This window comes from Pelodiscus sinensis, chromosome 4 (assembly GCF_049634645.1).
Source record: "Pelodiscus sinensis isolate JC-2024 chromosome 4, ASM4963464v1, whole genome shotgun sequence".
NCBI classification, from domain to species: Eukaryota; Metazoa; Chordata; order Testudines; family Trionychidae; genus Pelodiscus; species Pelodiscus sinensis.
Genome location: NC_134714.1, coordinates 44,186,131 through 44,208,109, shown reverse-complemented (window position 1 = coordinate 44,208,109; position 21,979 = coordinate 44,186,131). Strand labels below are relative to the sequence as shown.

The window sequence follows — 21,979 nt, the reverse complement described above, 5'->3', positions numbered from 1 at the left end:
CCATAACTTCATCTTCTCTGACACCCATATTGCATCCTCTGGTCCATTCAAATTACAAGTGCCAAGATCACCTTCATGGCCAGTCACTGACCACAGAATCCATCTCTGCACCCTTGTAAGGGCTCCCCCACTGTCATTCCTCATCAGGTTCCAATTCCTTGTTCTCATCTGAATAGCTTCTCTGCCCTTCCTTGATTCACCCTCCCAGCCCTCTACTCTACCAACCATGCCAGCGCATCTGCCTGCTTCTCGCACAACGGCTCATTATATACTGGCCCCGCCTCCTCCATCAAACCCTCCTCCTATCCCACTGCCGACACCAGCCTTGTGAGTACTGAGCCGGAGCGAGACGTCTGGACTGGGGCAGGGTGGGGCACGTTTTCCGCTCGGTGCACCCTGCGGGTGTCACGCCGCTTCCGGGTGTTCTCTGAGGTCCTGTCCTGAGCGCGGCTCTGCCCCCACTGCCATGCAACAGGGCGGTTCAGCCCCACTTCATGAGACCCCACGGGGTGGTTCAGTCCTCACGCCCCCCCCCATCGCCTCGGGGTGGTTCATTCCTTCCGCCATTCCCTTCTGCTCCCACCAGCTTTGCTCTTCGGGTGCACTCGTGCTGCTCCTTAGGAGAATTCACTGTCTGCGTCCCCAGCCCCGTGGTTGGTACGATCCCCTGTGACACACCCCCCCCCCCGCATATGCGCCCGAGGTTGGTCCGCCCCGGCCCGCTTCCGCCCTGTGCCGGGCCTGGTTCCGGTGTCCGCCCTCCGGCTGCTCCTGCCGTCGCTGCCGCCGCCGCGATGCTGCTATTGTCCCGGTCCCGCTGTCTGAGCGGGGCGCTTGGCCGCTCACTCTGCGCGCTCCGGCAGGTACCGCCCGGGGCGGGGGCGGGGGCGGGAGCGGAAGGGACGAACGGGCAGCAGCGCCAAGGGCACCGGGACGCGGTGTCACGTCCCCGTTCTGGGCCGACTCCTGGAGAAACTCCTGCGCCCGGTCCCCCGCGGGCCGCTCCCTCGTGGGACCCCCATTGCGCACCCGCCGTGCGCACCGCGAGCCTCAGGGGAACGTGTCCCACAAGCCGTGCCCCAAGCTGGGGCCCCGGCGAACAGGGCGCTGCCTCAGATCCTCCCCTCCCCCCCCTCGGAGCAAATCCCTTGTGAGGTCTGTCCGTGGACCGGCCTGGCGTGGGGAGTGGCAGCTGAGGGAAACCCCGCGCCCCAAGGATACGCCTGCCAGTCTAAAGCCGGAGTCCCGAATGGCGAGGGCTATTTGAGTCCAGACCCTGCAGGATGGGGCTGATGGAATAGGTCCTGAGCATAGCCAGAGACAGCACCGGTTGGGCAAGCAGGGCCGCCTCAACTGCAGCCTGATAGCCTGCCCAGCATTTGCCCTCAGAACTCCCTAATACCATCCTTGTGGCTCTTATTCTTGGGCAGGCAACTGTTGCAAGCTGTGTGCTGGAGCCCTCCTGAGGAGGAGTTACAAGGACAGCCTATTGTCAGCTCTACTATCAGGAGGTCATCCTACATGGAATAAACAGAAAGACAGCTATGCCACCGTAAACATCTTTGTAGCTGTCTGATACCAGGATTTTTTTATACCCACTCATATTCTGCTCTCCTAATATGTATCTCCTAAAACACAGTCTCTTTGGTACACATATACCATCCTTGTGACAGCTTTCTATCTGGTTTATGCGACTTGCATTGGTATTGTTAATCTAGAGAAGCAAGTAATTTTGACAGCACCTTAAGTGTTCATAAAACTTTACAGGCACCTAAAGAATGATCTCTGTTTCAAAAACTGTATTGTGGGAAGCTTTGTTATGGGGAGAAATTGGCAAAATATAAATGGAAATGTAGCAGAAGACTGGGGATTCGTCTAGACTGGCATGATTTTCCACAAATGCTTTTAACTGCAAAGTTTTCCATTTGAAAGCATTTGCGGAAAAGAGTGTCTAGATTGGCACGGACGCTTTTTGCGGAAAAGGGTCTGTGGCAGTCTAGACGCGCTTTTGCGCAAAAAAGCCCCAGTCGCCATTTTTGCGATCGGGGCTTTTTTGTGCAAAACAAATCTGAGCTGTCTACACTGGCCCTTTTGCGCAGAAGGACTTTTGTCGGAACGGGAGCAGCATAGTATTTCCGCAAGAAGCACTGATTTCTTACATGAGATTGTCAGTGTTCTTGCAGAAATTCAAGCGGCCAGTGTAGACAGCTAGCAAGCTTTTCTGCAAAAGCAGTTGCTTTTGCGGAAAAACTTGCCAGTCTAGACACAGCCAAGAAGTAGCAATTGGGTACCTCAGTAATGAGTGTGTAATTAGGGCAGAAAGATGATAGCAAGGACAAGGCATTTCTACTTGATGTAGAATTAGCTGTGAAATCAATTGAGAAATGTTTGTGTTTGGGTAAGAAGGCCAAGGAAGTAGTGGTCATCAAGCAAGAGATAATAGGGCATAGACAAAAAGTTTTGACATTGAGAATAAGGAGGAAGAAGCAGATTTTGGAAATGCAGAGGGAGACTCGCCAGAATTTGGTGGATATCTAATGGCAGGAGGAGAGAAGAGAAGACGAGGATGACCCTCAGGTCTGTGGGCTTGAGTGACTAGGAAGATAGGGGAGTGGTCAGCAGGAATAGAGATAAGGAGAAGGAAGAAAAGTGTTGGCGTTTTGATATGTGAGGAAGAAAGAAGATATGCAGAAAGAGAATTTGAAGAGACAAGCAGCATTATGGGATTGAAGACAAGAGATGAGTTGCCAACATAGGAATCATGTACAAGTGCTGAGAGAGGAGGAAGAGAAGGCCATTTACTACTGCCATTGGGCACAAAAGTGAGGAGAATTACTACCTATAGAGGGGTTGAACAGAGAGGAGGGCCCCAGAAGCCCTCAGAGGAAAGGGTCCAAAGAAAGAGTGTAGTTTACAACACTGAAAACAGCAGAATTCACAGTGAATGAGACCTTTGGGATATATTTAGGAAAGAAAGGATCATAAAAGTTAGTGGGGAGATTGGCAGGGAATTCGAGAACAGGTCAGGCTGCCAGTTTGGTAACGATATCTTCTGTCTGCTCAGCATTACCGTCTGCATTGCATCTTAGCACCTGTCTCCTTCTCTATCTACCTGATGTGTATAATTACTAATTGTTGAAATCAATGAGTAATTTGAAATACTTGGTTCTCTTGTTTCCAGCAATGGGTTACACTGGCAGCCCTCTCTGTCAATGCAGCAGCCCTCTCTGCTGTAAGCAGTTCTTCCACTATTTCCTATGTGTGTGCAGAAGTCTTTGCCACAGAGTGATTGGTCTGTCATGCCACTTCCAAAGCTTTCCAGCCCTTTGTCTATTGGAAGTTGTGCTTGGAGCCGTGAAACTGGCTTTGCCCAGCGTGATTCTATTCTCTCAATGCTCTTATCTGAACTGGCTCTTGTTTCCAGTATAGGACTGAGGACACACAGCATGCCTACAGTCATCTTCCGTATTCCATAGGGGGACTTTTCAAATGTCATGAGTGGCATTTCCCTAAAAGATAGTATGGAGATGGTTAAATATATAGGGGATGCCTTTGGTGATAGACTGGTTCCAGCATGTTGAATGGTTCTGAGAAGTTATGTGAAGGTAGGGAAAGATTAAATTAATTGGTAGCTTGATCTGGGGAAGTGTAAGTTAAGAGATTCGTAGTGCTACAGTCAGTTTGCTAGATCTATAGATTTTGCTTCCTGTTCAGGCTCCTACTTTCCTGTGAAGGGTATGACAATATTAGTTGTTTGTTCAGACATTAATGCCAAGCGTCTTAGTGTCCTTGAGATTAGATGCAATCCCAGCAGATTTATTCTGGAAATGGGATGTTTCCTGCTAATGACTCCCCTGCCAAACATGTGGCTGTATGCTCTGGAACACCACCCCTGAGGAGCAGAAGCAAGAAAGCCCTAAGTAACACAGTGCCGTGCATAGAGACTTTCAGCGTCTTGAATCAGGATTAGGGATGTGGATGATTAACCGGTAAACTCTGACTAGTTAGCATCACCCTTGCCAGGGGATGCTTACTGGTTACAGTTAACTGGTGGACCTGGCCTGATCAGAGCAGCCCCTGCCATACCACAGGCAAGAGGGCCACTCCCGTTTAAGTCATTAACCGGGTTACACATAACGTTTAACCGATAACTGATTAAAAGGGATTTTACATCCTTAATCAGAATGGCTTCTCACCTCTGGCCTCACACAACACATAATCAACCTGTGGAACTTGTTGCCAGGGGATTTTTGTGAAAATGGTACTGGGTAGCCTATGACTTCCAGAAACTGAGACTGGATGATGGGATGGATCATTTGAGGATTGCCTGCTGTGTTCTTTCCCTTTGAAGCACCTGGGATTGGTCATTGTTTAAAGACAGAATTCTGGGCTAGATGGACCATTGGTCTGACCCAAAATAGGCATTCTTGTGTTATTCCCTTCACTGGTAGGCCCTCTGCCTAGGCTCATACATAAGATTTCAGTTCTTTAGGATAAGGGGGCCCAGTTATGTTAGAGCATTTTAGAATTTCCCTGGTCACAATAGCAGTTCTTAAAACACAGAAAACCACAGCTCACGTGGAAAGTACCATCTGTGGATTTTGTTTTGCACAGCCACCCATTGTAGCATGGGCTTCCTAAAGTCTATGCTTATAGTGATCTGGATCCTAGCAGTGCAGGGTCTCTCCAGGCACACACAGGAGTCTGTTGCTCCTACAGAATCTGAAACAGAACTTCTTCCTCCACAAAGATTCTGATGGGGATGCTTGGATTAACCCTGCCGCAAATTACCCCAAGGGAAACATCTGTGGGATGAAGGTAGCTCGCTTTGCTTAGTATATTAGATATTTTATATAAATATGTTTAAGAAACTGTGTAACATGAGGCTGTAAATCCAGATGGGAATTAGGGATGTAAAATCCCATTTAATTAGTTAACAATATGTTTTACCAGTTAACCAATTAAATAGGGCAAGTGGTGGAAGAGGGGCTGCTCAATCCCATGGATTGGAGCAGCTCTACAGTGGGCCGGAGGCTGCTCCAGCCCTTACCAGTTAAACATTCACATCCCTAATGAGAGTACTTGTGACTAAATTGTGAAAGTCTCAGAGCTCCAGTCACCAAAACTCCAGAGTAAGTTTCCTTGTTGTATTACATTTGTCCAGTTTTCACAATATAAAAAGTTCCCTTTATATTCCCATCTAATTCCTGCGGCCTCTGATGTATCTATAACATCTCATCAATTCGGGCAGTTTGTTTTATCTGATCTATAGGAATTTTCAGACATGTATATGGGATACACAAAGTTGAGATTTAACAGAAATAGGATTCTTTCATTTCCTGCCTTGACTAATGAGAAATAATTATTTTTGTGTCCCACCCTAGAGGGACACTTCATTTCAATGGTGGTTGAAGTGATCCTGGTATATAATTTGTAGGCATTTTTGGATGTTCGAGGTTGGAAGATGCTAACATGTACTTGTGTACAGTTAACCAATAAGCCTGGTCTCATTGGTTAACCCCCATGATTACATGCACATACACCCTCTGCCTCTGTATCAAAAGCAGTGGGGAGCGAGGCAGGAGACTTTTAAGCCAGCTCTCCACAAGTACCTGCTCCTCAATGTGTAAACGTGTAACCGTTGAAAATGACAGCACTTACTCATTTTAAAAATAAATGTGTTTTAACAACCCTAATCTAAATGAGTGACAGTACTTAGTAGGGCAGGGATCTCGTGTAGCTGCACCTTGAAACTTCATAGAATCATAGAAGAATAGGATTGAGAGGGAGCTCAGGAGGCATCTAGTCCAATCCCCTGCTCAACACAGGATCAACCCTATCTAAATCATTCCAGTCAGTGTTTTGCCAAGCCTTGCTTTAAAACTCTCTTAGAATGGTGATTCTACCCCTTCCCTAGGCAACTCATTCCAGTGCTTCAACACTCTCCTAGTGAAATATATTTTCCTAATATCCAACCTAGACCTCCCCCATGGCAACTTGAGACCATTGCTTCTTGTTCTGTCCTCACTGAGAACACCCTCTCTCCATCCTCTTTGGACCACCCCCTTCAAGCAGTTGAAGGCTGCTATCAAATCTCCGCTCACTCTTCTCTTCTGCAGACTAAATAAACTCAGTTCCTTCAGCCTCTCCTCATAAGTCGTGTGCCCAGCCCACTAATCTTTTTTGTTGCCCTCTGCTGGACTTGCTCCAATTTGCCCACATCCTTTCTGTAGTGGGGGGCACAAAACTGGTCTCAGTATTCCGGTTGTGACCTTACCAGTGCTGAATAGAGGGGAATAATCACTTCCCTAGATCTGCTGGCAATGCTCCTACAAATGTAGCCCAGTATGTCATTAGCCTTCTTGGCAACAAGGTCACACCATGACTCATTCAGTTTCTCATCTGCTGTAATCCCAAAGTCCTTTTCTGCACAACTGCTGCCTAGCCAGTTGGTCCCCAGCCTGTAGTACTGCTTGGGATTCTTCCATCCTAAATATAGGACTCTGCACTTGTCCTTTTTGAGCCTCATTAGCAGGGCTCGACAAATAATGTAATCTACTCGCCCGTGGCAAGTAGATTACACCCTGGAAGAGCCAGTGCAGAGTGATCTGCGCATGCACAGAACAATCTGCGCATGCGCAGAGCGCAGAACCACGTAGCTGATGAGCCCTGCTCATGAGATTTTTTTTTTTTTTTTTTTTTTTTTTTTTTTACACAGTTCTCCAATTTATCTAGGTCACTCTGGACCTTAGCCCTACCCACCAGCATATGTACCTCTCCCCCTCAACTCCTTGTTTTTTGTTTTTAAAATAAGATTGAAAGAGGAACATTTTTTATGACTTCCTGAAAATTAAATGGGAGATCCTGGCACCACTGAAGTCATTGAGCATTTTTGCCTTTGACTTCCATGAGCCAGGATTTCACCAAAGGCCCCTTAACTAAACATTTAAAAATAGACACCAAAAGCTGGAGCTGTTAAGGCTGTGGGAGTCAGCAGTTTGGAGCTCCTACTTCCTACAAGTTCACTTATTGTGCAATGGTAAATCTGAGGTGCATGGGGCTTTCAGGAACCTGTTTCTTATTCACTGCCTGCAGGCATCCCTTTTTAAGGACAGGCAATGCATGTGGAAGCCAGGGAATTTGAGTTTAATTTCTTGCTTTCCAGACCCTTTTCTGTTGAAAGGAGTGTCAGAGTGGTAAAAGCAAGGGGAGGGGGGAAGACTATGTCGAAGATTCTTATAGACTAGTGTGTGCTACAGTGAAGTAACATGTGAACTGTCTCCCATTTATTGGTTCCGACTATAGCCTGGGCTCTTGGTGAAAGCACTGTCCCCTCAGAAACTGGTTCTTTCTGTTGTTTGCAAGTCTGATAGTCTCTCTCTTCTGTCTGATAGGGGAACTGTACTCTGGGAAGACGCTCTCTATCCGGTGAGTCTTATGTTTGAGGTACAACTTGTATTTTATTTCCTTTTATAACGGCATAGGCAAAGGGAAGAAAACTAACTAGAGTTGATGATAGAAATAAACCAGCGCTATCAGAGTCAAATATATTCTCAAAAATCATCATAAAGACAAACAGTCACAAATTAAATCAGAAGAGAAACAAGTTGTATCTTTCCACCGGTGTCTGATGAGCTAATATAAATGATAACTGGTCCATTTAGCTAAGCTGAAGATTCCCAAAGGCAACAGAGAGATTTAACGTAACTCGTAAATAAGCTAATTGGAGATAAGAGCACTGATTTTAAAGTCATCTGGTCTGAAAGAATCCATCAGAGCTTTTCCTATAGGCCTGAACTGGATCCCAAAGTGCTCTTGCTCTGGACAGCACACTCCATGTCCACCCTTTCATTTTTCCAGGTCTGCTTTGACCATCAGTTACAGCTACTCAGTGTGTATAGTCATAATCTCAAAGCTTTTGATCTTTAAAGAGAATATGTATTTTAGCAGGGAACAGCATGTCAGAGTTGCAGTTTACCACCTCAGTCATTTTCCAGTGAAATGATCTCTCCTGTCTGACCTTGCATAGCTCTGAGGAAATCAGTATCTTCTCAGATTCCTATGCCAAGTGTCCTTAATCTAAGATTAGGACAGAATCGTAATTACCCTGTGCCACAGGAAAGGCAAAGGTCAGGATTGCAGTATATGATTACAGTTTCCTAGTCTCCAGCCTGAAACCAGAGAATGTATGAGCATGGTGAAGCTTACAAAGTTTAAGAAATGCTGGAGAACATCCTTCCTCTCCAGTGCTTTTTCAGAAAGCAGTTTTCTTTATAGGAGATTTCCCGTTTGTGCTTATAACAGGGCAATAGGCTCTCCTGTGGGTGCCTATTGGGAGTTGAGGGGCTCTTGTCTTTTCCTTATTTGGAGCTCCTTGCTGCTAATACCATCCCAGCTGCAACCCCACATTCAATCAGGATGGGCAGCAGTGTCACAGGGTATCCCTTAGGCTCTTTTAACACTGAATAGATTACACTGAGCTTGCTCAGAAGGGTGTCTTTGAGTTTCTTCTTATAAACCCTCGCCTTTGTGGTGGGTGTATGGCTGGGTAGCTGCCTATAGGATAAGTTTTCAGTTGAAGTGGTTTCTGCTTTGCAGGTGTATCTCGGAGCCAGAGGCTGGCTTACACCAACAGCAGCAAGCTTGTGTAAGTATCCATGGAAAAGCTAAGGCCTGCTGCAGCATGTCAAGGGGAAAGGCTGCCCTAGCCTTGGTATCTGGTGAAGTGTCTGCTCTAATTGTCATAAACCCCTCTGCACATCATAGGGGCTCAGCACGAGACTCAGGAAATTCATGTGCTCTGGCTTTTATGGGCCAGGAATTGAGACTCTTAACAAAATATGTGCTGGTTTGATCTGAATATGGATACATGGAAGAGACAGGAATGAAGAGGTCAATAGTAAAGGGAAGGGGATGATTCGTGTATCCACCTGTCCATGTTGTCACTGTTACTGCACCTGTCACTGTGGTGTTTAGTGGTGGCCTCCCAGCAAAGACCTATTGGAAGCACAGCAAGACAGAGTCTCCTTGAGGAAAAGTGGGATGGTTCTGGAACAAATGATGTTTGGGCAAGGCCTGCTCTGCTGGGGTGGTCTTAGTGCACAGCAGTGCAGACCAGATACAGCAGGCCTTCCTCCCATGGGAGCCCACGGCATTACACATTGGGACATGTGTGGTGTGCATCTAGTAGTGCTAGAGCCTGTTCACTCTTGCTTCCCAAATGTATTAGCTCTTGAAGAAAGTGATACTTCTGCAGTATCTCTCTAGAACACTTGGGATGCCTAGCTCCCCCTGAAGGGCAGTGTCAGAAATGTCTGACTAATGTGGCTGTCAGACTTTCTGCAATAGCGTCGGCTTTGAAGCACCCCTTACAGTGCTGACACTAGAATTAGAGGCAAACAAATCATTATTGCACTAGCCAAAGGTGTGGGGTTGGAGTGTGGTCAGCTCTTTGTCAGGCTCTAAAGCCCCACGGCTTCTGTCTGCTGATCTCTATAATACACCCATGACTGGGGTACCTCCTTAGAATCAGATTCTGTAAATACCTGTTATTCATGGACTTCTGTACTCCTCAAAGGTATGCTGAGTTTTCTTTGGGTGTCTAGCAGGGATACTAAGCATAAACCACTAGGTAAATGTCTGTTGGAGCACCTGTGCATGCATCATCAGAGCAGCTGAGTTGCCTTCGGATTAATTGGAGCAAGCCAGTATAAACTTGCGACTCACTTAGCTGTCCATGAGAGGCCTGGGCTGACCACACTCAGGGCTTTTTCATTTTGTGTTCATTTCTTTCTCTGTTTCTGCAGAGTAAACACCTCCAGTGTCTTCACCGTCCGTCACTTCAGAATCACAGCAGTGTGCAGTAAGTAGCTAAGATCCAGGAACCAATGGGGCTACTTGGTCTGCTCCCCTCTGACTGGAGTGCACATGGCCCTGAGCCATAACTAAATCACCTTTCCACCCTTGGTCTAAGCCTGCTTCAGTCTATCCTCCATGGGTGAGTGGTGGGAGCTAGGTTTGTGCTTTTGGCCCTATTGTAGTGTGTGGTTTTCTTGTGTTGGGTGTTTCTGGCACTGTGACTTCCTGTCTATATGAGTGCCTAGCTGTCAAAAAGTGTGGTGTTGGCCTTCTTCCTCACGTAATCTGCTGATCACTGGGCTGCCCCTTTCCAGGCAATTCCCAGTGTCCAAAATGGAGAGGTGTTTGAGTGGGTGCTTGAGTTCTGAATAGGTATCAGGTTCTCACTTTCTCTTCCTTCCACAGGGAATGACGTGATTACAGTTAACACACCAGCATTTGCAGAATCAGTCACGGAAGGAGATGTCAGGTGGGAGAAAGGTAAGAAGTTGCACTCCACGGATTGGCTTTGCACTGCTACTGCATTCTTTTCATGCTTCCATGGGACAGCCCTGGGGACAGTTTGTAGCTGGTTGGCTGAAGTTCTGCTTCTTAACACCTTTCAGCCTGGGGAGGATGAGGCAGCATGGTGATAACTACACTTCCCATTGGGGCAAGGAACACTTGGCACTATCACTGCTTGTCTAAGGGCCATGATGTAGAAGGATGAGACTGGAGAGAGGTACCTGAACTGGGATCAGGAAGACCCTGAATGTACTGTAAATCTCTTCAGCTTCATACAAGAAAGATCGTGCAAGTCTAGTGTGAAAATTCTGGATTACTGGGAGACTGTGCTGTGGGTTGGAAGGGGAGGTCAGAACACAGCTCCCTGCTCACAGCAGTTCTTATGTTGTTCAGCTGTTGGAGACACAGTGGCAGAGGATGAAGTGGTGTGTGAGATTGAAACAGACAAGGTAGGCATGTTCCATACTGGTCCCCTTCTTCTCCCTCTCCCCAGTCTGTGTTCAACAAATATCCCATGGGCCTTTCACAGTTTAAAATCTTCATTTCTTTAGCATAAGTGCTTAATTGTATCTTAAATTAGTGAAATCCTTGGTAGTTTCTCTTCTTTCCAGTCATTTGATGGCACTAGTGGGGGCTGCTGTTTTAGCAATGCTTCCCATCAGGGACTCCAGTTACATAGCAGGGCCTGGGAAATCTTCTATTTAAAAACATGAGAAATCAGAAGCTGTGTAGGTAAGTTCAGAGTCCAGAAAAATGGTTAGAGTAGGTATGTCACTTTGGTTTTCAAATTACTCAGAATAGTTTCTAAAATAATTTTAATCAAACTAGTTTATTTTCAAGTGCTTGCTTTCCCCTGAATCCTTGGGAGCCGTGTTTCCTGTGTTGTTCATTGTCAAGAAGGCAGCTTGCTGTACGTGAGACCCACTTCATATTATGCCTCTGTGATGAGGCAGATGGATCAAGCAGTTATGCTGCTGGCTTCTTTTAAAGCCATGATGTCCAACCAGTTCTGAAGCAGTAGCCACTATAGTGGCTACTGCTATAGTGAACTAGACACACTCAACCAACCAAATAGCCACATGTGGCTAGCGTGTTGAACACCACGGTTTTAAATACTCAGAATCACAGCGCTGTGTGTGTGGTTTTTTTGTTTTTTTTTTTTTAAATAAAAGGTGAGATGGTCCCTTTGCAAAGCTCTAGCTCCCTTGCTGGTATGAAATCTGGAACACAGGATGTTTCCCTTCATATACCCCCTGTTAAAGATGAGGGTCTTCTGTTTGGATAACTGTTCACTTTCAATGGTCTGGGAGGATTTCACTCCTCTCCTTTCTGCAGACATCAGTGCAGGTTCCATCCCCGGCTGCTGGTGTGATTGAAGCACTTCTAGTACCTGATGGGGGGAAAGTGGAAGGAGGGACTCCTTTGTTCAAACTCAGGAAAACTGGAGGTAAGTCAGGAACACGTATTTAGCCCAAATTTTTATGTCTTTGTCTTCCCCTGGAGAGGCAGGGGAAGGAAGTGAGGCAATAGAATCCCCTTAGTGCTCTCCAACCCAAGAATTCATAACCAGTTCTCTTTGGTATTCCATCTCCTGCACAGTGATAAAACTCGTGCATTGGAGGGATAGAGCTTGAGATACAAGTGGCATTGTGAAGAGGACAGACAATATCATGGCCGTTCTCTGAAGTGATGTCTCCTCCTGGATTCTCCAATGGGAAAGTGGAAATGGAGAAGAGCAGTGGGGGACCTGTGTGATATGTGCATAGACTCTAGGTGGAAAGGAGAGTAAATGGAGAGATAATACATTTATATGGTAAGGATCAGTCTCCCATAGAAATGGACGTCATTACTGTCTCTCCTGTCTCTTAATACAAAACTAATAGCACTCAGGTTAAAAGAAGCAGATTTAAGTAGGATGAAAGCATAATTAGCCTGTGGAATTCTCTGCACTGTGGGGGGACCTCTGAGCATTACTGTAACAAATATTTGAGGCCTCAGCTTCAGCCTGCGATCCACTTGTTATTCCTGAGCCGAAGAGAGCAGCCTCTAGCTTTTGTAATACTGAAATGCACTTCAAAAATCCGGAAGGGTGAATAACTTGTGAGGGCAGGAGAGAGCTTGTGGAGGCCCTAGGACATAGCTGTCTCACATTCCAGGCTGCAACTGCACTTATTTGTTTCTGTCTTTCAGCTGCTCCTGCCAAGGCCAAACCGGCAGTGGCACCTCCTGCTGCAGCCCCTGCACCTGAGCCTGTGGCGGCTGCTGCTGTTGCTCCACCTGCGGAGCCAATTCCCACTACGATGCCTCCAGTGCCCCCTGTGTCAACACAGCCTATTGATACCAAACCTGGTGAGGCTGCAGCCTTGTTCAGTCCTCTGTTCGCAATGCCTGCCTTTGAGTGGGGAGGAAATAAATTTGAGGGCAGCAAAGCAATCTTGAAATTTAAAATAGAAGTTTCTCCACTTTGCTGCATCAGGCCCGAGATCTTTAGTCAGCCTGGAGCCTGCCTTTCCCATAATCACAAGCCAAGGCTTACTCCTTACATATCCTGTTGATTGTACAAGGAAGTTGGAGGCACTTATAATCAGCCTATTGGCAAGGGCCTGGCTAATCCTATTTTAAGATCCCATCTTGATGTATGTATTCTTTACTCTCAGTGTCTGCAGTGAAGCCGACTGCAGCTCCAGTGGCAGCTCCTGGTGTGGAGCCAGGGGCCAGCAAAGGTGCCAGATCAGAACATCGGGTAAGATTCAGAGGACCAGGGCTTCTCAAAATGCCTTCCTTCATTGCTGGATAACAGAGGCGCAAACCTACCTCTGGAGTAAACCTTCAGGACTCTTGTCTAAACTGGGTATGCTCATGCCTAGGTGTATTGTGGAGAGAATGTTCACACACAGATCAATTAGGAGTTGTAGTGCCTGGGGAAATACGTTGGCCCAGGTGCACCATAGAGGTAGGCAGTTTTGCGTTAGGTTAAGGCAGGGCCTGCTCTTAGGTCCCTTGTAGGTAAGGGCTTCTAAACAGGAAAAAGGGGGGAGGGAATCTCAGGTGATGTGTCACTATAATAGGTAAAGACTAAGCACTGGTGGTTTTGTGGTGCCCAAGTTAAAGGTGAGCAGCAGAGATCAGGCAATGCGGCTGCCATGGCCATAGGTATGAAACCTCAAGGGAATGTGGCTGAGCTACCCATATAATAACTGGTCTCAAGCACTGGTCTGGCTTTCTCTTCAGGTTGCTGTTCTCACACTAGCCCACCCACAGCTCTGCCCCAGGAACTTTTTCCTTCAGCAGAGTTTCAGGGGCACAGAACTGTGCCACATTCTGCCTGTGTTGTGATTTGATTCTGTTTTTCAATCAAACCATTTCCTGAGCCAGGAAGCCTCTCTAGTGAGCTTAGGGCAGCTCTCTGGGCCCACTGCACTATAGGTGATGTGTCCATCTCACTGTGCCCAAAGAGATCATGTGAACAGCCCAGCCCAAGGCACAGGCTGCTAATCATCAGGAAAGAAGACTGAGGGCCCTGTGGTTTTCCTCTGCCCATCTCCCCTTTATATTAACCCCATGGCTGCCCTTGCTCACTGCCTCTTCAATTGCAGGTGAAAATGAATCGGATGCGTCAGCGCATTGCTCAGCGCCTGAAAGAGGCTCAGAATACATGTGCCATGCTAACTACCTTCAATGAGATCGATATGAGGTGAGGATCATGCCCTTCCTTTGGCCCTAGCAGGGTGGGGATCCCCATTGCACCCAAACCAGCAGCAAGGACCTTGCTGATCACACTTGTTACTTCAGGGCTCCTGTAGTCAGGTTTCTCACTGCATTCATTTGAGCAGCTTCCTCCAAGCCATCCTGGTGTCCCACTGTGACATGTGTAGTTCACTAAAAGTCCTTGGGACTCCATGGGGTCTCTGCTTCTCAGAAGTAAGAGGGCAACCTGTAAAATTCTTGGTGGAAGACTGGGTAGTGCTGAGCTGAAAAAGCTGAAGCAGCTTATGTTCCAGCTGCTGGCGATATGAAGGCAGTCTCCTACTTCCTAATATCCCTTATGGGGAAACTGGAATGTGAGTCACCTCATGACAAGTAAGGTCCGGGTAGCTCACCCTCCAGATGTGGGCATCCCTTCAGCTGTGCCCTGCCCAGTGGTCAGGTATAGCAGTCTTGTGGAGCAGCTTTCCAAGCTGGTCAGCATCCCTTCCGCATCTCTTTGATCTGAGTTGGTGGGGGTCTCTTGACTCACAGGGAGTGCATGCCTGGGCTAACCACACTAATGGCTTTGGGGGTGGGCAGCTTAGATTTCAGTGCATTAAGGGAAATTGTGCCCAAATTGAATTGCCCTGTGAAATCCTACTCTGCTTCTTAAGACAAAACATGTAAATATTTGGGGCTCAGAATGATAAGGTTGGCAAAATAGTCTTGATTGGAGGGGAAGTGCTGCAGCTTTATCTCCTCTCTGAGGCTAATCAAGGTGTCGCTTTACGCTAGCCTGGGGCTCTTGTTGCAGCCAGTAATGTGGTTTGGATTGATTGCCCTTCTAGCTGTATGCCATGCTGCCGACTTGCAAGGGCCTCCACTGAGGCCTCCTGCTCCCCACTGGGGCTCAGCGTCTGAAAGGAGGAAGCCATAATGAGCTAGTTTCTCAGCAAACCTCCTCCTCGCTTCTGCAGCCCTTGCGTCTTGGGAAGCGCTAATGTCTTTGGGCAGTAACCCTAGCACTAAACAAGGTTAGGTGCAGGAAAACAAACATTTTAATCCCATTGAGACCTCATCCCACCTCCTGCTAAAACTGTTTCTTCAAAGACACATGGTCTGAGAAGGGGGCAGGGCAGAGGGTACAATTCCAAAGTATCAGGTCTTATCTCACAATGGACAGAGATGAGTCTATGCAGCTCAGTTCATTTTCTGTAACTGGTCTCTATTCCAGTGAATGGGAATGAGGGGAATAGTTATTTCCTATACCTTGATCCAGGATGGACAGAGCAGACTCTGTGCTCAGGCCCTCTCTGTAGTGTTTTGGAGAGGCCTCCCACCAGTGGATCAAAACCTCATGTGCCTGCAGCCTGTCAGCACCGAGGAAGAGGGCCAGTTCTTGGAGCACAAGCATGTGAGTTAGGGCCCAGAAGCCAAACTGAAGCTCCTTTTTTCTGCTGTGCTGATGAGTCTTCTCTTTCCTTTTGCTCTTGGCACCCTGTGTTATCTGGTCTCCTACCCCACAGTGCTTGCAAGGCAGCCCCTGGAGACTGCACACATTTCATCTGTAACTGCTCCCCAAAGCACCAGACACTGGATAGTGGTTGACACACCAAAGACTCCACTGTCCATAACACCAGCCCTGGAGCTCTGACGCATCTGGGCACAGCACATTCCTGCCTGGCAGGGCATCCTTGCGACTGCAGCAGAGCTTGGTTTGATTGGATTTGTGGCTCTGGGCTGATTCTTAAAGCAGCTTCCCTGGCAACTATCTTGAAACAAATTAAAAGCTGCCCTGTCTGTGAAGCTGGGGGCAGAATTGTTGCAGGTTTGAGATAGAACATTTGTTAGTGAAGGTTTGTAAGCACAGGAAATCTGTCATAGAAGAAGTGAGTGATCTCTGTTCCCCTCCATTCCTGGCAGTAATGGTTGTCTATTGGTGTTTGCAGTAACATCCAGGAGATGAGAGCCCGACACAGAGAATCTTTCCAGAAGAAGCACAACCTGAAACTGGGCTTTATGTCAGCCTTTGTAAAAGCTGTTGCCTTTGCCTTGCAGGAACAGCCCATTGTGAATGCAGGTGAGCATGCTAGCCTCTGCTACTAATGCACAGAGACAAGGGGGCTGTGTCTACACTGGGCCACTTATTCCGGAAAATCAGCCGCTTTTCCGGAATAAGCTGCGAGCTGTCTACACTGGCCCTTGAATTTCCGGAAAAGCAACGTCGTTGAACTGTACAAAATCAGCCGCTATTTCGGAAAAACTATTCTGCTCCCGCTCGGGCATAAGTCCTTATTCCGGAACACTGTTCCGGAAAAGGGCCAGTGTAGACAGCCCAGTAGTCTTTTCCGGAAAAAAGCCCCAATCACGAAAATGGCGATCGGGGCTCTTTTCCAGAAAAGCGCGTCTGCATTGGCCGCAGACGCTTTTCCGGAAAAAGGGCTTTTCCGGAAAAGCAGCCTGCCACTGTAGATGCTCCTTTTCCGGAAAAACTGAAAACGGAATAGTATTCCGTTTTAAGCATTTCCGGAAATTCATGCCAGTGTAGACACAGCCGGGGCGTCCTGAAACATGTGGCCAAGCCTGTAGGGAACTAAAGGTGCTGAAGAGCCACATCCCCCCACGTGAAAGGTGGGGAAGAGGACAAGTCTGTCAATACTGATGGACTACAATGAACTTAGCTGGTTTCACTCATGTAGGTAAGAGCCATTATGCTGGGAAGGCACTTTCACAGTGAACCCAGCAAGAGCTTTCAGGGCTCTGATCGACTGGGGACCATGTATATTAAGGTGCATCCCAGCCCAGCACTGCTCATAAAAACACATTCTACTAGATTTCACTGGAATGGCTATTGTACTGGGAAGGCTGTCCCTGAAGAGCTGTCTCCTGGGGGATTGTTGTGCCTATGAAGAGAGAGTGACACTTGGGGGAGGTGTGGTTGTCCCAGGAGAGTGAGCTATCCTAGCCAACGCCCCCTCTCTCCAGCCATCTATCTTTCTGGGCCGGTGCTCCCCCCCCAAAGAGGCAGTAGGACTTAACCCTCCCTGGTACTACAATTAAAAGCATGGAAGTTAGAGATGAGCAAGTTGTTGCTGGTCATTGATTACTTCTGACCCTTCATGACTGCAGAGCCCTGACTCTTGGGCTTTCTCTGTGTAACTGTTTTCCTCTCTCTCCCTAGTGATTGATGACACAACCAAAGAGATGGTGTACAGGGACTATGTGGATATCAGCGTTGCAGTGGCGACTCCCAGGGTATGCCCTGTGGGCTTTTTACCGGCCTAGACCGCAGCCCAGGTTCTGCAGGGGTGACAGCTGAGCAAACTGAGCCATGGGACTCAAAGGTGGCAAAAGCTGCTCACATGAAACTCGGATGCCCCAGATTATGTGTCCAACACTATCTAGTCCTGCAGCAAGAGAACTGCTAGCTGCTGACCCTGCTGGCAAGGGACAAGGCTTCCATAGCTTTGTGGGCTATTGGGGAAAGTTCACATTATCAAGATCTCCGCTCCCATCTTGGCCTCACTAATGTAGGTACATCAGGAGTCGGGGAAGTGGTGTGTCTTGGCTTCATGTATAGAGACTAACCTTCAACCCCACAGAGCAGTGCAAATAGCACTGAGAGTAAATGGTGTGCTCTGCTCTTCATGTTCCCAGCTTACCTGGTCAGAAGGGGAAGAGGTTAAGTGTACTTAAGGTGTAACCTCCTTTGTCTGAGACTAGGTTCCCCTTGGCTTTGTTCTCAGATGCCTCTGTTTGCTGCTACGTGTGACTGACTGGATTCTTTGCTCCCTCACAGGGTCTCGTGGTCCCTGTCATCAGGAATGTAGAAACTATGAACTTTGCTGATATTGAGCGAACCATCAATGAGCTAGGGGAAAAGGTAACAGGAGCTGGAGGTGGGCCAGGGTGGGGTGTACTGGCCAGGGCTTTCTGAAAGCGGCACAAAAGGGAAGCAATGAGCAGCCACCTTGATCTGTGGCAGAAGCAGCATTAATTTCTGGCAGGGGTGGCTGGCAGTGCACAAGTGTTCACCTTTGGCCCTTCTGACATGCTGCTTGTCTCTAGGCATTTTCTACTAGCCCAGATGGTGATCTCTCCTTAGGGGACAGACCCTTCTAAATCTTTTCCTTTTAACTGAAACTCCCAAGCAAACTTGGGCTCCAGTTGACTCTATGCTCCCATTTTCTCTCCTTAAGGCCGAGGCTTGTTTACCTCTTCAGAGGCAGGTAATTCCCTAAATAACAAGTTTTTATTGAAAATCAAGGCAAGAGAACCCTGTCAAACCTTGTAAATGGTCCTGTTAGAGGAAGAAGAAAATAACCTGCTCATAAGTGACTGTCAGTCCCTTGTGGTCAGTCTCACCATGGCCCTGTTTCAGCTGCAGATGGACCCCTTAGTATCTGAGACATGTAGCTCTTCAAACCTGGGATCATATCAAAGGTTCCAGTACAGTTCAGTGCTGCCTCCACGCACTAGTGTCTACTCTATCACTGACATAAGAACTTGTCACTGCCTCTCTTGTCTGCATTCTCCCCTCGTCTCCACTCGTGATTCTTTTTGCTGGCTGAGGAGGTGTCAGCATCTTGCTAAACCCTAAAGGGACAAAGCCCATATTTTAAAGTAACCTTATCTACACTAGCAAATCAGAATTGGCAGGTGAAGTTCTTTCCTTTTCCTATTGCTTGTGGAAAGGTTTCAGAAGAAGCTACACCCTACGAATGTAGTGAGTGAGGAGCAAGTACCTCCTGTCTCCGTCTCTTTGCTTCCTTGGATGCCTTCACTCTGAGCAGCTTTCTGAGATCCTGTTCTTCTTGTTTCAGGCCCGAAAGAATGAGCTGGCCATTGAGGACATGGATGGTGGCACCTTCACAATCAGCAATGGAGGGGTCTTCGGGTCCCTCTTTGGAACGCCCATCATCAACCCTCCCCAATCTGCCATACTGGGCATGCATGGCATCTTTGACAGACCTGTTGCTATCGGAGGCAAAGTAGGTGCAGCTGCAAAGGCCTGTATTCAGGGTAATTAAATGGGCAGAGGGGAGGAGTTCAGCAGCAGAGAGGACACAGCTATGACCAGGGCCAGAGGAGGTGGCGGGAGCCCTCCTAAAATGCTTTCCTGTTGCAAAGTTACTTACTGGGAAGGGCGCAGTGGGACCTGCAAAGGGTTCCAAGCAGTCACTGCTGGCGACAGTGCCAGTCTGTGGTGTTGAGGAACAGACAAGCCCTCCTTCCTCCACGCTGGGGCAATGGGGAACAATAAAAAACACAGTGGCTGGCAAAGGGATTTCCTGGATCCCCTTAATGCTGTTGGGAGACGGTGCCTGCAGTCTCCATGTTAGACATTAGCATGCCCTGGCACCTGGCACAACCACACCCAGAGCCTGTGCTTAGTGCGCGACTGAAGGAAGGTGAGGAGCTGAGCCTTGGCAGCCTGCTGGTGTCTCTTCTGACTTGGAGAAGCACATGCTTTCCTGAGCAGGTGATCTTGCTACGCTCCCTCCCTATCATGTAGGGTAGGAACAACTGGGTCTTTCTCCAGTGGGATGGATGCTGGTACAGCTGACATGCTCCATTTCTCCTCAGGTTGAAGTGCGGCCCATGATGTATGTGGCACTGACATACGACCACCGGCTGATTGATGGCAGAGAGGCAGTGACTTTCCTGCGCAAGATCAAGGCTGCAGTGGAGGATCCTCGTGTGCTGCTGCTGGACCTCTAGAGCACAGCCACAACCCCATACAACCCAACCAGGGCAGGGACGCAGCACCAGCAGGGGCAAGAGAAGACATTCAGGAATCAGCAGGAGTTCATTCCAGTCTCCTCCTCCTCCCCTGTGGTAGGAGGTGTTTTGGAGGGAACCCTGGAGCTAGCTCCTACCTCTCTTCTTGTTCTCTTGAAGGATGGTTCAGTGTCTTCCTGGGGCTCTTGTACAATGGCCTGGGTTTCCAGAACCACCTATGTAGCCTCTTTCTTACCTTTCCCGCCTTCCCTGAGCGTGCCTCACCTCCAGCAGAAGCTGCCTGCTGCTGTGCTAGGCCACCTTCCCCTGTGGCTCCTGTGCCAGTTCAGATTCCCTTCCAGCACTGGGAGGGAGGGAAAGGTTCTTGTGTGTTCCTGCCTCCTTCTTACTTCCCTGCAAAGCCAGTCAGGGATGCCTGGGGTGACTTCGTAGCAGTGTCTTCTCGCACCCCTGCATTCCTTTCTTTACTTGTAATCTCAGGGGCATGGACACTGCAAGGTTTGTCTGCCTCCACTGCTCCTCAAATTAACAGCTGAGATGCATCTATTAGGATTCTGGCACCTGGTTCCCTCCCTTCCCAGGCAGGAAGGCAGAAGTAACCTCTTCCATCCTCTTGTGTTAAGGTTTTGTTAATTTTCTCTGGCCTGGTCCACATGGTGTGAATGTCTGATGTTTGACAGAGATGAGACAGCAACTCACATGAAGGGAGGCAGCTCCATTCCCTGCTGGGCCTGAGGCCAACCCAGGCCTTAGGCCAGTACCTGCTAGCATTTAAGATAAGAAACACCTCCCTGCAGCTGCAGCAACTCCTGTTTAGCAGGGCTTGCCCTGCCCCACCCCCTGCTGTGAAACAGCTGGGCAAAGTGCCCATGCACCCTTGCCCCAGGCTGCTGGTGGGTGGGGACATATTCTTAGTACAGAGCGTGCACGTGTATCTGGGAGTGAGGGCCACTTGAAGTCCCTGCAGGGTCTATTACTCTCATCCTCAACACAATTTGTAATTAAAGTATTTAACACAATGGGTTTTAAAGACATGAACCAGGGAAATGAGCTAAAGGTGGGGTGTAGTGGGATGGGGGAGGGGAGCAGGAGTGTGTATTTGCTGGTGAAGGGTTTTGAATGTATGTCCCTGACTTGGTGCAAGAAATTAGCTGAATGCACTATAGGAAGAACAGATATACCCTGGTGAAAGGCTCAGCATGAGATTCTCCTCCATGGGGCCTGTGTCACCGGGGTAATGATGGAAGTTGAGGCAAGATTTTTCTCACTACGTTCTCTGCACCAGCTCCCTCTCATGGCCTTTTTCTCAAGGGAATAAATTCATTAACTCTCCAAGCCTGTTTTTGTCTGAGGGCACAGGTAGCTGGGGGAGGGAGGGATAGCCTGGCATGGCTGCCTCTGGTGGCTCCCTCACTCCCCATGTATGGGGGCTTTTCTGATTGTGGGGTCAAGCATGCAGTTCTATTTGCATGTCTATAACAGCATCAGCACGTGCGTCCTCATGCTATGGGCGTTACCTTCACTATATTTGTGGCTGTGGTGGGTTTGACAACCTTTGCTGGTTGTCTCTGCTATGGGATTGAGAAACACAGGTGCTTAGTTTGGTTCCATGATGGTCTGTTAGGGGTCCAGAACTGCTCAGTCAAATCCCAGATAGACAGGAACTTGTGAGGGATTCCATTGCAGTGCCATTTTAGGCTTCAAGTGCAGGCACTGGGACCACTCAGGTAAAAACTTCACTCTGGCATCTCAATACTAGCAGACTGTCAAAAGTAACGAGGGAGCTGGAGTTACTGGTTTGGGCGAAAGACTGAGAAGTGACTCTCTAGCTAGGTGGTGTCATTTAATTTGCTCTTTGCCGGGTTTTCTCACTGAGCAGCTAGAGGGATGTTTAGTTTTACAGAGGAAGGTAGAATGAAGGCTAAAGCGAGGAAATTAAAACTGGAAGCTGAATCTCAGGCACAATAGGCTGCCATGGTGTGACATCATTGCCTAAGGGAGAAGCCTCAGCCCTCAGAACATTGTCTTTGAATTGGGGCCATGCTGGGTAGGGCTCTGGCCAATGTCACAGCTATGAGCATGAACTGTCCTTTCCTACTAAAGGATCCAGTTGCATCTACTGCAGTGGCACTAAGGAGAGGGAACAAGCACCTGCCCCCTGGCAGAAGCCAAAAGCTCTCTGCTGCCA

The 21,979-nt window shown here is 48.2% G+C and overlaps 1 protein-coding gene across 1 annotated transcript; it reads left to right on the top strand.

Annotated features, from left to right (window-relative positions):
* Positions 1-706: 706 nt before the first annotated feature.
* DLST (dihydrolipoamide S-succinyltransferase) lies at positions 707-21,126 on the top strand. Its single transcript, XM_075926865.1, has 15 exons — positions 707-863; positions 7,395-7,428; positions 8,599-8,647; positions 9,807-9,862; positions 10,264-10,338; positions 10,756-10,811; positions 11,698-11,809; positions 12,553-12,711; positions 13,020-13,105; positions 13,959-14,056; positions 15,999-16,129; positions 17,231-17,304; positions 17,849-17,932; positions 18,873-19,040; positions 19,636-21,126. Exons 1-15 carry the CDS (start codon positions 795-797, stop codon positions 19,768-19,770), a joined length of 1,386 nt encoding a protein of 461 aa, XP_075782980.1. The 5' UTR covers positions 707-794; the 3' UTR covers positions 19,771-21,126.
* Positions 21,127-21,979: the final 853 nt, after the last annotated feature.

Coding starts and splice junctions, on each gene's coding strand:
- DLST (XM_075926865.1), top strand. CDS start 795: ATGCTGCTATTGTCCCGGTCCCGCTGTCTGAGCGGGGCGCTTGGCCGC. Junction 12,712..13,019: donor GCCTATTGATACCAAACCTG/GTGAGGCTGCAG, acceptor CTTTACTCTCAG/TGTCTGCAGTGAAGCCGACT. Junction 17,305..17,848: donor TTGCAGTGGCGACTCCCAGG/GTATGCCCTGTG, acceptor GCTCCCTCACAG/GGTCTCGTGGTCCCTGTCAT.